This window comes from Antedon bifida, chromosome 9, assembly GCF_963402885.1.
Source record: "Antedon bifida chromosome 9, ecAntBifi1.1, whole genome shotgun sequence".
Lineage (NCBI taxonomy): Eukaryota > Metazoa > Echinodermata > Crinoidea > Comatulida > Antedonidae > Antedon > Antedon bifida.
Window position 1 is genome coordinate 5,123,325 of NC_136234.1, and position 15,807 is coordinate 5,139,131.

The 15,807-nt window shown below is 33.3% G+C and overlaps 3 protein-coding genes across 6 annotated transcripts; 1 reads left to right on the forward strand and 2 right to left on the reverse strand.

Moving 5' to 3' along the window:
* Nucleotides 1-3,927: 3,927 nt before the first annotated feature.
* On the reverse strand, nt 3,928-4,644 carry LOC144851377 (uncharacterized). Its single transcript, XM_078708802.1, has one exon. The coding sequence runs from the start codon at nt 4,576-4,578 to the stop codon at nt 3,928-3,930; it is 651 nt and encodes a 216-aa protein (XP_078564928.1). The 5' UTR covers nt 4,579-4,644.
* Nucleotides 4,645-4,851: 207 nt separating this feature from the next.
* LOC144851378 (COA8 family protein CBG23705, mitochondrial-like) lies at nt 4,852-6,462 on the reverse strand. The gene is made up of 4 exons (XM_078708803.1): nt 6,323-6,462; nt 5,591-5,809; nt 5,388-5,454; nt 4,852-5,170 (listed from the first exon to the last, which is right to left on the reverse strand). The coding sequence occupies exons 1-4, from the start codon at nt 6,395-6,397 to the stop codon at nt 4,995-4,997; spliced, it is 537 nt and encodes a 178-aa protein (XP_078564929.1). The 5' UTR covers nt 6,398-6,462; the 3' UTR covers nt 4,852-4,994.
* Nucleotides 6,463-6,660: 198 nt separating this feature from the next.
* Nucleotides 6,661-15,192, forward strand: LOC144851374 (sphingosine 1-phosphate receptor 2-like). Of its 4 annotated transcripts, none has more exons than XM_078708798.1 (6): nt 6,661-6,799; nt 7,104-7,472; nt 7,660-7,706; nt 7,845-7,913; nt 8,054-8,149; nt 13,436-15,192. In XM_078708798.1, the coding sequence occupies exons 2-6, from the start codon at nt 7,130-7,132 to the stop codon at nt 13,442-13,444; spliced, it is 564 nt and encodes a 187-aa protein (XP_078564924.1). In that variant the 5' UTR covers nt 6,661-6,799; nt 7,104-7,129; the 3' UTR covers nt 13,445-15,192. The 4 variants fall into 4 exon arrangements, with proteins under 4 accessions (XP_078564924.1, XP_078564921.1, XP_078564923.1 ...); XM_078708795.1 differs by lacking the exon at nt 13,436-15,192 and adding an exon at nt 8,348-9,002; XM_078708797.1 differs by lacking the exon at nt 13,436-15,192 and adding an exon at nt 8,348-9,002 and having other exon boundaries at nt 7,848-7,913.
* Nucleotides 15,193-15,807: the final 615 nt, after the last annotated feature.

Genomic DNA, 15,807 nt, shown 5'->3' on the forward strand with positions numbered 1-15,807 from the left:
TTAAGCTTGACCCCCTAACAAGACTGCAGTTACGGTACATGACAAAAAACAGCACATGAAATATTGATATTTGCTGTACAAAATGCCTAGTAAAAATTAGAGAATAACAAATATCAGTAATAGTTGTGACTAAATTATAATATATAAAAAATAGAATAACAATAAATTAACATTATTAAAAATAATCATAACACCTTATTCATCATATGCTTGGATTAGAGATTGCTTATATGTAATTTTAAAACTAAAAAGTGAAGGTTTCTTTATCAGTGAATGTGAAAGACTTTCCCAAAGTTTAGGTCCGGTATAAAGTATTGAATGACGTCTAATGTGCGAGTCGCAGTTTTTAACAGTGTATACATTAGTATTGGAAAAACGGGTAAAATGTGTATGGGTATCAGAAGGTTTAGTAAAGAGTGAACATATGTGGGTCGGAAGTAGATTATTTGTAAGTCGGTACATGAATAATGCAGTTTGAAGTTTATTAACATCAAAGACGTTGAGAGATTTAAAGTTAAAAAATAAGTGTTTTGAATGAGATCTGAATGATGCCCCTGAACAGATTCGGATTGCTCGTTTTTGCAATTTAAAAATTCGGTCAATATTGGTAGTTTCGAAACTAGTCCAGGGGCATAAAGTGCTGAACTTGCCAGGTGTAACGGCCCAGGCAATGTTGCAGTATGATATGTACGGAAGAATTAAAGTATTATATAAATTAAATAAAATGTTTGATGGAAGTGTGTACTTTAATTTGTTCATCATACCAGTGTTTCTCGCAATTGTGTTGCAGATTGTATTGATATGATGTTTCCAAGATAATTTTGAGTCAATGGAGACGCCAAGAAATTTGGTTTCCTCAACACGTGTGATTACCTTGTCATTAATTAAAACTTTTAAGTTTTGAGAGATGGATTTTTTGTTTTTATGTTTAAATATAATATAATTTGATTTGGATTCATTTAGCGATAATTTATTGATTTGGAACCAATCAGAAACTTTGCGTAATTCACTATTAATTGTATTAAGTAAAATTTGATCATTTTTATGAGAATAAATAATATTAGTGTCATCCGCATAAAGTATAAATTTGAGTAATTTGGAACAGTTGGGGAGATCGTTTATATATGTTAAAAAATAATAAGGGACCGAGTATGGAGCCTTGCGGAACGCCGCATAGAATGGAGGATAGTTTTGAGTCAAAAGGGGGGAAAGCAGTGAATTGTTGGCGACTGGTAAGGTAGCTTTTTAAGAGTTTAAGAGGAAGGCCTCTGACACCATAATGCTGAAGTTTGTGAAGAAGTATCTCATGATTGATAGTGTCAAAGGCCTTACTCAAGTCAAGAAAAATACCAATGGTGTGTTCATTGTTTGAAAGTGCAGAAGTCAGTTTATCATAGAGATCAGTTATTGCAAGGTCAGTGGAAAAAGCTTTTCTAAAACCGTACTGATGCTTAAAGAGGATATCGTATTTAGAAAAAAAAGTATAAAGTCTGTTGTAGATTAGGCGTTCTAAAACCTTGGACAGGCAAGGCAGCAGGGAAATCGGTCTGTAATTTTCAAAGTAATGGGGATCGCCTTTTTTGAATATAGGAATTACTTTGGCAATTTTTAAAAGGTCTGGAAAAATTCCAGTTTGAAATGATAGGTTAAAAATATGGACTAAAGGCTTGGATATAAAGTTTATGATGTTTTTAATAACTTGATTGGAAAATCCATCAGATCCTGGACTCTTATTGTCCCTAAGTTTTAAGATTATATCAACAATTTCAGTTTCCGTTATTGGAGTTAAATAGAGAGAGTTTGAAATAGAGGAATGATTAAGAAATGATTTAAAATTTGAGTTGCCATTATATGAAATACTTTGCGCAAGGTTGTTCCCAATATTAATAAAATAATCATTAAAGTGTTCAGCAATAAGTCCGGGATTAGTAATTTTACAATTGTTTTTAAATAAGTGAGAGGGTTGGTTTTGTTTTTTATTTTTACCTAAGATTCCATTGATTGTTCGCCAGGTTTTATGAATATTGTTGGTATACTGGTTGAATTTTGAGGCATAATACTCTTTATTTGCTATGCGAAGTAAATTAGTTAGTTTGTTTCTATAGTTTATGTATTTGTACTTATCGGTCTGTTTCTTAGATTTGAGGTAGGCAGTATAGAGCTTATTTCTGGTACCAATTGATTTAATCAGACCGACAGTGATCCATGGTTTACGCTCTTTGCGAAAATTACGTTTAATACGTGTAGTTTTAATACTGGAATTGTACAGACTGGTTAACTTGTTATTAAACAATTGATAGGCACGATTGGGATTGTCATTATTCGCATATATATCGGACCAGTCTGTATTTAGGAGGTCAGCAGATAAAGATGATATAGATTCATCGTCAATTTTTTGTAGGAGGATGAACTTATTGCTATTGGAGTTAGGTGGCTGGGAATATTGATTTTGATGGGTTAAAGAAAAAACAGGAAAATGGTCAGAAATATCTGAGTAAGTAATACCGGTAGAAATTTTGTCATATGTATTATTAGAGAAAATATTATCAATCAAGGTTGCCGTTTTTGTAGTTATTCGTGTAGGTTTAGTAATTAAAGGGAAGAAGTTGTTATTAAGCATTGTAGTAAGGAATTGGGACGTGCTATTATGAGTATTGCATTTTAACAGATCTATATTGAAATCCCCGCAGATGTACGCTGTTTTATTTTCATTATTTATGATGTCGAGAATAAGGGAGATATTGATGTTAAATGAGGTCACCGATAACTCAGGCATACGATAAACAAGACCAAGAATGATGTTTTTCGGTTTGGCATTGATTTCAATAAAAATGGATTCGGATTCTTGAGAAATAAGAGATGAAAGATCGGAACGGTCGTTGTGTTGTAATCTCTGATCCAGGTATATGGCTACACCTCCTCCTGTTCTGGTTTTTCTAGATAGCTCAATCAGTTTGTAGCCCTCAATGTTATAAAAAGAAAAATTTGTTTTATTGGAGTTGAAAAAGGTTTCAGAAAAACATAAGGCAGAGAAATCATGACTAATGGATTTTAAATAATCTGTTACTTCACTAAAGTGTTTAACGAGACTACGTGCATTTAGATGAAATAAACTGAAAGAAGAAACAATATTATCATATTTAGAGTTAAAATTATCAATGTGGTCATAATTACATGGTTCATGTAAAGTAGCATATTCGTCATTATCACTACGACCATTCAGACTAATATCAAATGGATTTAAAATAAGAGAGTTGATCCGATCGTATTCAATATCGTGGTCAAGTGAGAAATGCTTTAAAACATGTAAGAATTCATCATTGTCAACTATTGAATTAAAAGGAAATAAGTTTCCAGTGCAAGAGAGGCAGATCCATGAATTTACTTCAGACCTATGTATACATATTTTATGAGCCATAGAATTACAAGCAATGCATTTTAATAGGTCTGAGCCATGGACATTATTACATAAAATACAATTCATTGTAAGAAAATAAAATATTCAAATAAATACAAATGTTGTGAAGACATTCAGTTTGTAGTTTTGGGACAATATAGATACAATATGTATAGGCTAGTAAGATTAGGCAATGAAAAAATAAATAGTAAAATAAAACAATACAAAACAACAAAAGTAGAGCTATAAAAACATTGGTTCTGAGACAGCGTGTTGAAAGTATGATGAATGCTGCATTGAGATGTACCGTATGCAAATTTGACATGTGGTAAGAGTGCTTTACAGAAGTAAATCAAACAGGAGCTCCCGGTATAATAATACGATGTAAAATTATTGTAAAAGTGAACAGCTAACGGAAAACGATATCATTGCATATTTTAAAATAATATAATTATATAAAGACAAGGAAAAAAAAAGTTCTTCTTGGATAGATGAAGTTGGATATAGTTCATCATTGTGGAAACAGGTTACTACTTAAACGCATGTGGGATACCAGTTGATGAACGCCATTTCCCGGCTCTGAACCTAAGCTTGATTCCTTGATCATACAGGGCTTTAACTTGGGTCTTCCACTTGTTCTTCTCTTGCCTGTCCGTACGGGTTAAGTCGTCTATAATGTAGGCACCTGAACTAGCGAGTTTATGTCGGTTTTTGAGGATTGTTACTTTGTCCACATATGAAAGCACTTTAAAGAGTATATGGGGCGGCTTGCCTTCGAATCCTAGACCGTCTCGATGGGCTCTCTCAATCGTCGGTTTAATTTTAAAATGAGTGGCTAAGAAATCTTCAACAATGTTGATTGGGTTTTCGTTATCCGATTTAGCGATTCCCACAATGCGAATATTATTTCTCCTGGAGAAGCGTTCAGCCTTGTTCAGCTCAGCTTGCATAGACGCAATTGTGTTGCGAGCTGTATGCAAATCGTCGACGAGTTCCGCATGCCTAGCTTCGTATCGCGACTGAGCCTTTTCCAGAGCAATAATTCTGTCTTCGTTAAATTTAATAGATTCAGCTAGTTTACTCTCAAGGTTATTTTGTGATTTCATGATATTGGAAAGAGATTCTTTAACAAATTCTTCAAAACTTACGTTGTCAGGCTTTTTGGAACGTGTTGTAGCCATTATGAAAAGTAATATCGGGAGCTCTCGTTCAGCACGTCTTACTCAAGCGGAGTCATGAGTGTGTAAATAATCTTTATTCAAATACCTGCATGTAAATGGTATAAAAAGAAAATTGTCATACAAGTAAACAAAGATTATTGTAGTTTTCTCTCAAAACACGTTTTATGCTTTAGGAAGTGTAATAGCTTCCATCAATTATCCATTCTGGATATTGCTTCTTGTTTCCTATATTCAAATCTACTTAATCTAGATAGATAGATGGGAAACGAGATAGGATACTGAATCAATCACATGATTCAAATGTTCAGACAAACTAGCATTAGTTCATCTCCATATTTCTTATAATAACCTTCACAACATAAATGCCACTTTATTGCATGCTCTGTTGATTATGTCCGAGACCTTAGTTATTGGCATCATGAAAACAATTTCTTTGTAACATGATCCAGAAAGACTCTAAATCCTGGTAAGATAGTTGCCACGTTCCTGCGGTACCAGTCTTTGTTATACTTTGTCATTCGTTCTTTTTGTTCCTCGAGAAACAGTCGATAAAACTGAGCCATTTCATCGGTTGATAAAACCATCTTTGTTCCTGCAAATAAAAACGAGAAGAGAAATTGTCATGGTACAACAACTTAACGACCTGAAATTTAGGCTGTTGAATCATGGAGGAAATCTATATATTTCCTCCATGGTTGAATTAAGGTTAACAACTACTTCTGCAAAGCACATGATAAAACGTGTCCTTCCATGTTGCTCTATCATTTCTTGCTGACCTGTAATGTCAATTAAAGAGCAATGTAACTAACCATCCTCATTCATGCCAACACTGCTTCCTTTTAGCTTGAACATCTGTGCTGTAAACTGGTCTTTGGCCTAAAGTGTAAAACAAATCAACAAGCATTTACAATGGGTGTATAATAATATTTGGTTGATCATTGTAGGGTATGGGTCTCCTCTCCTCTCAGTCATGTGGTGATGTTTTATTGTATCAAAACGCAACATTATTTACTTTTATAAAACGTTTATTTTGTTCCTCCCAAAACTCATGGTTCCACTTTAAATTGTCTTCCTTCATATTTCGATATGCTCTTTCAACATTGCTTTCATTTTCTGTCCTCTTGTATTCGATAAATCGAATATTAGAAAGTTTGTTTATGGGGCCAATCCAGTCATTATTTCTGAAATAAGGGGGAGTGGTGTTGTCGGTTTCAGAAAATGCATTGGTTCCCTGAAAAACCAAACAAAAAAGTTAAATACAAAAAGTACAACAAGGTAGAAATCTTTTTGTGATATACAGAGAGGAGGCAGCCAATACGAGTTTTAATTCACCCTAATACCTCCTGATTCACATATCTCTCACACCACGTGTTCAACGCGTCACACCAGAACGCCCCAAAAATCTTATCACAGAGGGCGGTCTTCAGTTTCGGAATAAACCTAATCAGTATTAATTCGACAGTTTTTCACTTTAAAAATGTATAAAACGTACAATTAAATATCACAATAACATTAAATATAGATTTTGCATATACTTGATAACATTTTATATCATAACATCCTCACCGGGCGTAGATTAGTATGACCCTTGCCTAGCCTAGTAGAGTATCCTACAGCCTCAGGCCTGTGAATTGAATAGTCTCGGCCTAGGCCTAGCCTAGCCCAGCTAGCCTCGCTAGGCCTACTAGACTTTCAATTTTATTCAACAATAGTACATAAATTACCACCAGGAATAAAACCATACCTTTCCTGCATGACTAGCGACAGTTTGTACTATTGTTTTTCGAAAAATTAACGAAGTTCCGTGGAAACAAAGCATTTTAAAATGCTAAACAAATTCATATTGTAGAGAAAATAGTTTAGCAAACTAAAGAGATCCACTCCAATTTGAAAACTCATATTGCCAGAAAGTCGAAATTTGTTGCCACGTAGGAGGTCTTAATATTAATAATCATCTATTTTATACAGCATTAAAATAAATATTTGATTAATATATGTATAATTTATACTAACTAATTATTAAATAAATGTGAAATACAAAAAATACAAATAATTCACACTTCATTGTCTCTGGCAATATTGTAAAACTTGTGGTTCGCATCCGTTGTAAAGTGAAGTGAGCGACGTGTTGAGTTGTTTTGAGTCGTCGGAGTTTATTTATAGAAACTGAGGCCTACTTTAATATCTAAGAAAGATAAATTTCTATGCATATAAAATAAAGGTATTTATATGTGCTTATTTTCTATCACCTAACCAAGTTTTAGCTAGCGGAATAGTTGAGTATCATTATCTAATCTAGCTAGCCAGGCCTTCTTCTTAACCCTTATTTAATAGCCTAAGTATATTGTAATGCTACTTACTAGTAGTAGTAGGCCTAGCTGGCCGTTGTTGTAGTTATAGAGTCGATTCGCCCCATATTTTTTTTTGAAACGAGAATTGAAGACAAAAATGAAATGAAATAATAATGTTTGATTTAATTCATTCAAATCAATACACATAAACAATTTGTCTTTTTTTCTTTCTAGTGGAAGTTGGTACCAGTATTTTAAACATGTATAAAAGTGAACTAAAACATAAAAGTAGTAATTCTATTGACAAAAAAGATGATCATCGGATATCACGCAAGGACACACAGCGAGAAAAGAAACCCAAAAAGAGAAAACATCGGTCAAGTTCAACGTCATCAGACTCCAGCAGTTCATCGTCTCGAAGTAGATCAAGAAAACGGAACAAAGAAAGCAAGAAGAAAAAGGAACAAAGACATTCCTCCTCCAGCAGCAGTAGCAGTTCTACAGATTCCAGTGATTCCGAGATTGAACACCGACATAAATCCAGACGGAAAAAGGGGAAGAGTGATTCCAGTGACTCAAGTTCAGATTCTTCCGACTCCTCATGTACGTTAATTTTAAATTTATATTCTATCGCAATCCCACATTCTACAATAAACCTTTCTATTTGAATATTAACTAAATTGTTGTTCAAATGTTGTAAATTGTTGCATTGACGATCTATATTCAAGAATTAGTGAGAACAAAAGAAGATTTCATTTTTATAACAATTTTATTTATGATTATTTTGTAGTAGACAGAAGGAAAAAGAAAGCCAGAGAAAAAAAGAAGAAACTCAAGGTTCGTATACCGTTACATAGAGGAGGGCGCACTTTCATCACTACAAAAACAGACAAGCCTCATCGTACATACTACTACTACATGGTTTGAATTGTATTTTATTCTATACATTTATTTGTATCACATTTTTCATTTCAGAAGAACAAGAAAAAGAAATCCAAAAAGAGTAAATCAGACAAAAATGCTGGACCAGTTCAGTTATCAAAAGTAAGTTACTCAGTGTTATCTTTGACTCTGTTGTGCACCCATGTGTAGAAATGGGTACCAACTGCTAATAAACTACAGTGATTCTGATAAAAGTTCTGTAACCATAGCATTACTTACTTTTCCTTTCTTTTTTTCCCTAGTTTATGAAAGAACAAAAAGACAAGGAATCATCAAGAAGTATTATTTCAGGAAAGAAGATAAAAATGAAGATGAAGAAAAGCAGTAAGGACAAAGAAGTAAGATTTTTCTTTCATTTTGTAATTAATTAATCTAAAAAACTTAATTTACTAGTTCTAAAAATCAATCTAAAAACTTTATTATTCAGCCTACGTTAGAAGTAATAAAGAAACAAATTAACCATAGTTTTTTTTTTTTTTTTTTTTCTCCTATGGTAATTGATTGTGACTTTGTAACACATGGTGCTGCATATGTAGCGTGACAGAAACCGAGCCGAGTTGCTACACTTCCTAAACGCCACTATGTGATGGTGGTTTTAGAGTAGGTACTTAACTAATAAGAACACAACATTTATAATTACTCAACTGATATTAAACACAACAATAAGAAAGAAAAAAGTATGCCTAAAATTATTTTTTTAGATATATTTATGTTTAAAATTATTCAATTATGAGATAAGTATGGTACAAAATAAAACTACAGCTTGAATCAAAACTATTAAAAAAAATATTGATCAACTATAGGGGGCGCTGTACCATTTTCGTGACTTAAAAATAATTTCAAAGGCAAAGAAACTCCAGAAATATTCTTGTATTTAAAAATGTTGAAAAATCTTGACAAAAGAAAAGATATTCTAAGTTTATGGTACTCTTTAAAAAACTGTGACCCCATAGACCTTGATGGGTTAAAAACTAGTAAATTTACAGTTATAATAATATATATCATGATTTAATTTTAATATCACAGTATAACTGCATAATAACTATTTCAGTACTTTAGTATTTAATCATCACATTAAATTTATTCCCATATAAATTACATGATGATACTGGTACTGGTATCTTGTAATAAGTTTACTAAATTAAATTTGAAAATAAAATTAATAAAGTGTATTTATTTACTGTAATAGAATCATTGTATCTTATCACATTTCAACTACTGTCTTCAACTAAACGTACTACCAACATAATTACATTCCACACAGGAGTTTGATAATAAAAATATTAAATTTATTTGGTCACCAATGAATAATAACCCAAAAGAATGAGAATAGACTAAAGCCAAATACAGGTTTTGTACTTACTCCATATATAAAATAAACAGTAAGATATAACATTAGATAAAACAAAATGAAACGATATAATAGAAACAATAAATAACATAATAACAATAACACATAACATAGAAGCAATAAATATCGAGAAATAAAATATGTTTTGTCAGCTGTATTAAGTATTGAGATTGTTTATATTTATACATAACTGTTGCCGTTTTTTCCATAATTAAAGAAGGAAACAAAAATATAATCTTAAAATTCCAATGCATATTCATTTGTTCACTTAAAGATGTATTGTCCCCCAAAAACATGAAAAATGAAGATTAATTAAATCAGACTTTGAATATGTTATTTTGTAGTTTTAATAAAGTTAATCACTTCCATAGAAAAAAAAATGAAAACAAATAATGTTTTCACTTATAAAATGACATAAATGGTTAAATTTCACCAAAAACCATTGGCTGGCAGCCAATTTGACAATTTTTTGCTTTAAATTACAGTTTTTTTCAGGTAAATACATTTTTTTCGATCCAATTTTTGGTCAAAGTGGATAATTATTATGTGACATTAAAATTGCATATTCAACAAAAAAATTTAAGAAAAATATTTTTTCAGGGAGACAATACATCTTTAACAATGTACATGTATAAATACAAAAAAACATAATTTAAATTTATTTTTTATTTATAAAACCTAATATTATTTACAATATTAATATAAAGTTGAAAATCGGTCTTCTGTTTTTTTAAAACTCGATTTCAAGACAAGAATTTTGATTTTCTTGAGCTATTAAAAAGCTATTAAAGTTATTAAGAAAGGTTACATTCTCAAGATGATCCACTTTAATAATAAAAAAACGTAAAACAATATCTATACACAAAGTCAAAGGGGATTATAGAGTTTACAAATAATATGGTTTAAATGCTGTATTATATTCCATAACATCAAGTATTTAGCGCTGTTACCTTGTCGTAGGTAAGTAAGGATAAAGGTTTATGACTCTTGGACAAACGTGCAGGCAGAGGTTTGCTGGTATTACAAACATTTTGAAATCTTTTGTAAGTGAGGTAAGTTTTATTCTTTTTCTTCGTACGCATGAATTATTAATAGAAATCAAAGTTGTCTTGCATAAACTCTGTTTATATATTTATTGTATAGCCGAACCCCTCATTCGGGGGACGCCTAAAGGGGACACTTTCCCGCAAAACGAATAAAAGTAATGTCGTATATTATAATGTTAAAACACTACTGTGCGACAAACTCCAATTAGTGCACACTTTGTACTGTAGATGTTCCCTTAACAAGTGTTCTACTGTGTTTGTTTTTTAGTCTTGTTTTAATTGGTAGGCCTATTAAATTGGCCCTACTGTTGTCAGTTAATTTCTGCACTATCATAACAGCTTTTTTTATTGTCTAATAAAAGGTCAGTCGAGATCAACTAGGGCTACTTAAATATTAGTATTATATGCTATGGTTGTGTACATAAATACAGTACAATTATTGGTTACTATTATTTTGTACTTTGAAAATCAAATCAAAGTCCTTCACTTGATTTATATAATACGCCTACAATTATCGTACAATTATGCAGTTATTCAAAAGTGTTTTAATATTTTTGAAGTTTAGTTGGTTTTAAAATTTAAAACCTTTTATGAAAGTTAAAAGGGGATTAGAAACTACTGCAAGAACAATTGAAATTGTGAAAAGTAAAAAAAGGTTTAGGCTACGAGACAGTGTTCATTTTTCGCGTACAAATTAATCTAATTGCCTGCTTAAATCCTGATTCTTGAGGAGGTCTACTTGACTACATAGACATCCTTCAGTTTACTTGGGAATTAACAACTAGTATGGCGCGCCAAGCTGTCATGTATTTAATCAATAGAGCTATCTTAGTTTTTAATAGAGATAGGCCTATCTTAATTTTAAAAAGAGATATCCTAGTTTTTAATAGAGATATCTTAGTTTTAGATAGAGATATCTTAGTTTTTAATAGAGATATATTAGTTTTAGATAGAGATATCTCTATTAATAGAGATATCTTTATTTTCGAATAATGACAGCTTGTGGCGCGCCATACACGAGACTAAGTATAATCTCTTTGGTGATTTACAAAACGATGTATTTTCGTTCAATGCTTATATTGTTTATAGCCCTACTTTGCCTTGACAAGAGGAAACAACAAAGTACCACCGGAAACTGTTAAATCGACAATAAGAACCAGAAATATAGGCATGAAATGTTAATTAGTAATATAGTTTAGATGAAGATGGACTCGAATGTGACGTACCACCAGCAGGAGTCAACACGCTTCAATCCAAGAAACTGTACCCTTCCTGATTTGAAAACTACTACTCTGTACCAAAATAAACATCTACTGTATATATTATATCTGCTTGCTCTCGTGATAACTATTTTAATTCTGTTTGGAAATGGCGTTGTTCTTTGGGCATTTACCAAAAGCAGAAAACTGCGATCAACAAAGTACATATTGGTGTTTAGCTTATGTCTCACTGACATGATCACTGGTGTTATGGTAGCAATACAGCTGTTTTCACCGCCGAGTGTAGCAGATGCGATAATTGTCGCTTTGCTGGAAATCTCGATTTTAACCAATCTTGCTATTGCTGTCGATAGATTGAACATTTTAGTCGTTCGAGCGAAGAAACCGACAGGAGGAGCAACAAAAAAGCAACTAATTGTATTTCGTGTAGTGTTATGGGCTTGCACACTCGGGTTTATCCTACCATGGACAATATATCCGTACTACTACATTTTACTTATCTACACTTTCGGTCCTTGGAGTGTAGTGGTTACGATGGCTGCCGTCAGTGCCGTATACGTGGCTATATTTTACACTATACGTAAAATAGACAAACAGAAGAAAAAGAGGTTAGGCAAGTGTGATTTCAAACGAACAAAACTCGTAGTACGAGCTTATTATAAGATCGTAATCGCGCTTGGAATCTGTTGGTTACCATGGAGCTTTGAAGCAATCCGCATAAGCTTCGAGATGTATTTGACACCAGATAGTGAACACTGCTACGAAGCGTCAACAGCTCTACTGTTTCTGTTAAATCTTGGGTTATTGAATTCAGCAGTGAATGTTATCATATACTGGAGACGGTTCCCGGAATTCCGCGAAGCTATAAATAACTTGCCGATCTTTAAATGTTTCAAATGTGAAAGTTGCCAAAATAAACCACCAGAGTTGATTACTCATAATCAACATCATCGGCCTAGTTGTACATCCATTTATGATGGACACGCACTTCACATGGAATTGCATTGATGGTAAATTAATGAAATGCTTTATAGATACCGTTACAGTAGAATAAAATGTGATACAGAGCTCTGAATTATCTCCTCAGTAACATAAAGCCTTAAGCTCAGGTTTAGTAAAGCTTGGTTCCCACTAGCGATGCAACGTAAAAAAATGCCCGTCCAATAATTGTGTTTGCCCCCGTCTGCGTGAAATAAAACCTGCGATGTTTGTAGCACTATTGCGTCGTCGGTTCCCACTTGTGATTACGCAATACAGCGCTTTGCGTCAATACTGCGTTGCGTCCTAGTGGGAACCACGCTTTAGGTATTCGTATACGCAACGTATCAACGCAAAGTGTCACGTATGGGAACCGACGACACGTAAGCACGTAGGATTAAATTCACCGCCGAATCAAGCTTCTTAACACTAGATCAGAGCTAGCATGTTGGTACCTACCATCTAGAAAGTGTACTGTGTTCAAATGATTGTTCGCAATCAACAACAATTGTGTGCTTCTCTCATCATTGAGTATAGCAATTGATTAAGATTAAATAGTTTCTAAATATAGGATGTATGTTTTCTTGCGGTAATGCTTCTTGCATAAATAAGTACAGTTCAACTTTCCAGAAAAGCAATTGAAATTGAAATTATTTAACATATTTAACAAAATCGTATTTGTGATAGCATAACGTTAACATCAGTCAAAAAAATATTTAATCCATGTTCAAGGCGATGATATTATAGGCCAACATGTACATCAAATTTCACGTCATCACATCAGATTTACTTTTCGGGAAAAGGTGCGGCCGGTTAAACAATATTGCCGGTCCACTTACACTGCTGCCGGAGAAAACTAAATGTAGTTTGTGCAGCTGTAATAAGATGATTGGTGTAAGACGATGAAAATAGTTGATCATCCTCTGTGTATCGCAAATATTGCGAGTTTGCCCCTTGACGATAACATTTCGATCATTTTCAGTCGGTGGCTAATTATTTGTTGTCATTGCGTGTTTTCATTTCTTACAGTTAGCGTGAATACTTAGAAACCAACATGGACGACACGACAGACTTTGATCCGAGCAATTGTACGCTGCCTGACATTAGGAAGACAGTAATTTACCAAGATAAGGATCTCCTTCTACTCTACTTTATATCCTTTGTCATAATAAGTGTTATGATTCTCTTTGGAAACGGCATTGTTCTCTGGGCGTTTGCTACAAACAAAAAACTACGAACTCGTAAGTATATTCTGATATTCAGCCTGTGCATTACTGATGTCACGACAGGTTGTCTGATGCCAATACAGATATTCGGACGACCTAGCGTCGTGGATGGCATGTCGGTCGCTCTTATACAGATTTCGATCTTCACGAACCTTGCCATCGCCGTGGAGAGATTCTACATTCTTGTGGTTAGAGCGAAGACGCCTGGTGGAGGTGCCACGTCCAAACAGTTGATAATATTCTGCGTACTTATGTGGATTTGTACGATATCGTTTATTCTACCTTTCACAGCCTATCCATACTATTACATTTTGCTTCTGTATACATTCGCTCCGTTCAGTGTTATAGTGGCAATGATCAGTTTGATTTGTCTGTATATTGCCATTTTTTATAGTATGCGGAAAATGGACAAAAAGAGACAGAAGAAATTAGGTGGAAAAGGTGACTTTAAACGTACGCATCTCGTAGTACGCGCGTACGCTGTAATTGTGGTTGTTTTTGGAGTTTGTTGGTTACCGTGGTGCTTCGAAGCTATTCGCATCTGCGTTAAGTATTACTTTGCATCAAGACACTGTTTTTTCGCCAGTAAATTAGCATGTTTTTTTCTCAATTTTGGCCTGATGAACTCGGCCCTGAACCCATTCATTTACTGGAGAAAGCTTCCAGATTTCCACCACGCTATAAGTAACTTGCCACTTATCAGCTTCCTGAGGCGCAAGTGCTGCTCTATGACTAAAACTGAAAGTAATACCATGAGGTCGAATACAGACGGTGTAGCGGCCTACGATGGTCCGACGGTTGAACTAGAATAACATAAAACTCTTCAAATTAATAGGCTTCGCAATAATGACAAGTTGGATATGAGTCAAGATGATACATACCTGTGTAGATTATTTGTCCAATGAAGCATTCTAACTTTAGGCTTAAACGTTATTAAAATTAAACCATATTTGTGCCAATTCGTCGCATATAATTAAACAATTCTTATGTTTCGAAAATGTCTCCATACTCTTAAACCTCTATCTACACTATCAAAAAAAGTGTGATGTGCCCAAATATGTTAGTGGTATACCCAAATACGGTATAATATGACATCATGTTCATATATGGGCACATCACATTTTTTTGTCACATAAAGTTTGATAGTGTAGGCCTAGACAGAGCTTAAAACGCAAACGATGCTAGTTATAAAGAATTGGGAACGGATTTTTCGTCAAAAAGGCAATAATACTGTAACCTATAAACAAACCTATTTCAATTAGTGGGGATATTTCAACTATCTGTTTATAAAATATTAATTAAAGTATAAGATCCAATTGATACACCTTTTTGTGACAGGGTAATTTTACTCTTTGTGACCTATCCGGTTTTTTTCTCTGATTGTTCTGTTGGTTTCCCAGTATTCTTTTACAGGTAAATGATAGTAACGATTTCTTTGTGCAAAATGAATAATAAATAAAATAATATAATAAATAACTTTTGTATGATTTAAAATAAGAACAATAATTAGTAATGTGTGCGTATACTTTTATTTAATATATCCTAGTTTCAAGTAAATAATAGACCAAAGTATTTTAGGATTAGTTATTTTTTTTAGAAATAAATTTTTACGTTTTAATGTTTATATTATTATGAACTAATTTCATTTTTTGAAAAAAAAATAATGTTCAGAATGTTGCCTTGGTTTTTGTCGCTGAGTTGTGTTTAAAAATGAAACTGAGTTTACTATAAGCTTAACATTTGGTTTTGATTTGATCCCAAGGATGTGGGTCACCGTCAACCGTAGGCTACATTTTCGGAGTAGGTCTATACTTAACCTTGTTTCGCACTGGGTGTAACGCAATTTAGGATGTACACGCAACATAAGTAATTTGTCAACGCGATGATGAATCAATCAACTTGTTGTTTGTGATTGGTCAAATTATCAGTTTTGCGCCTAAAGACATGACACCGTCCTTGCATCGCGTTAAAGTGCGAACCAAGCTTAAGGAAGGAATTGGTAAATCAAATAAAAATGGATACACCTGGATCCGGCCACTGTTGAATAAAAGTAAAAATATCAATTAACTTAATTAAACTAATTACAAGATATAATCTGGTTAATATAGACGTTACCAGGCTATAAATGCAAACTTCCTTCGTGTCAATGACAAAGGATGCGTGTGACGTTGTATA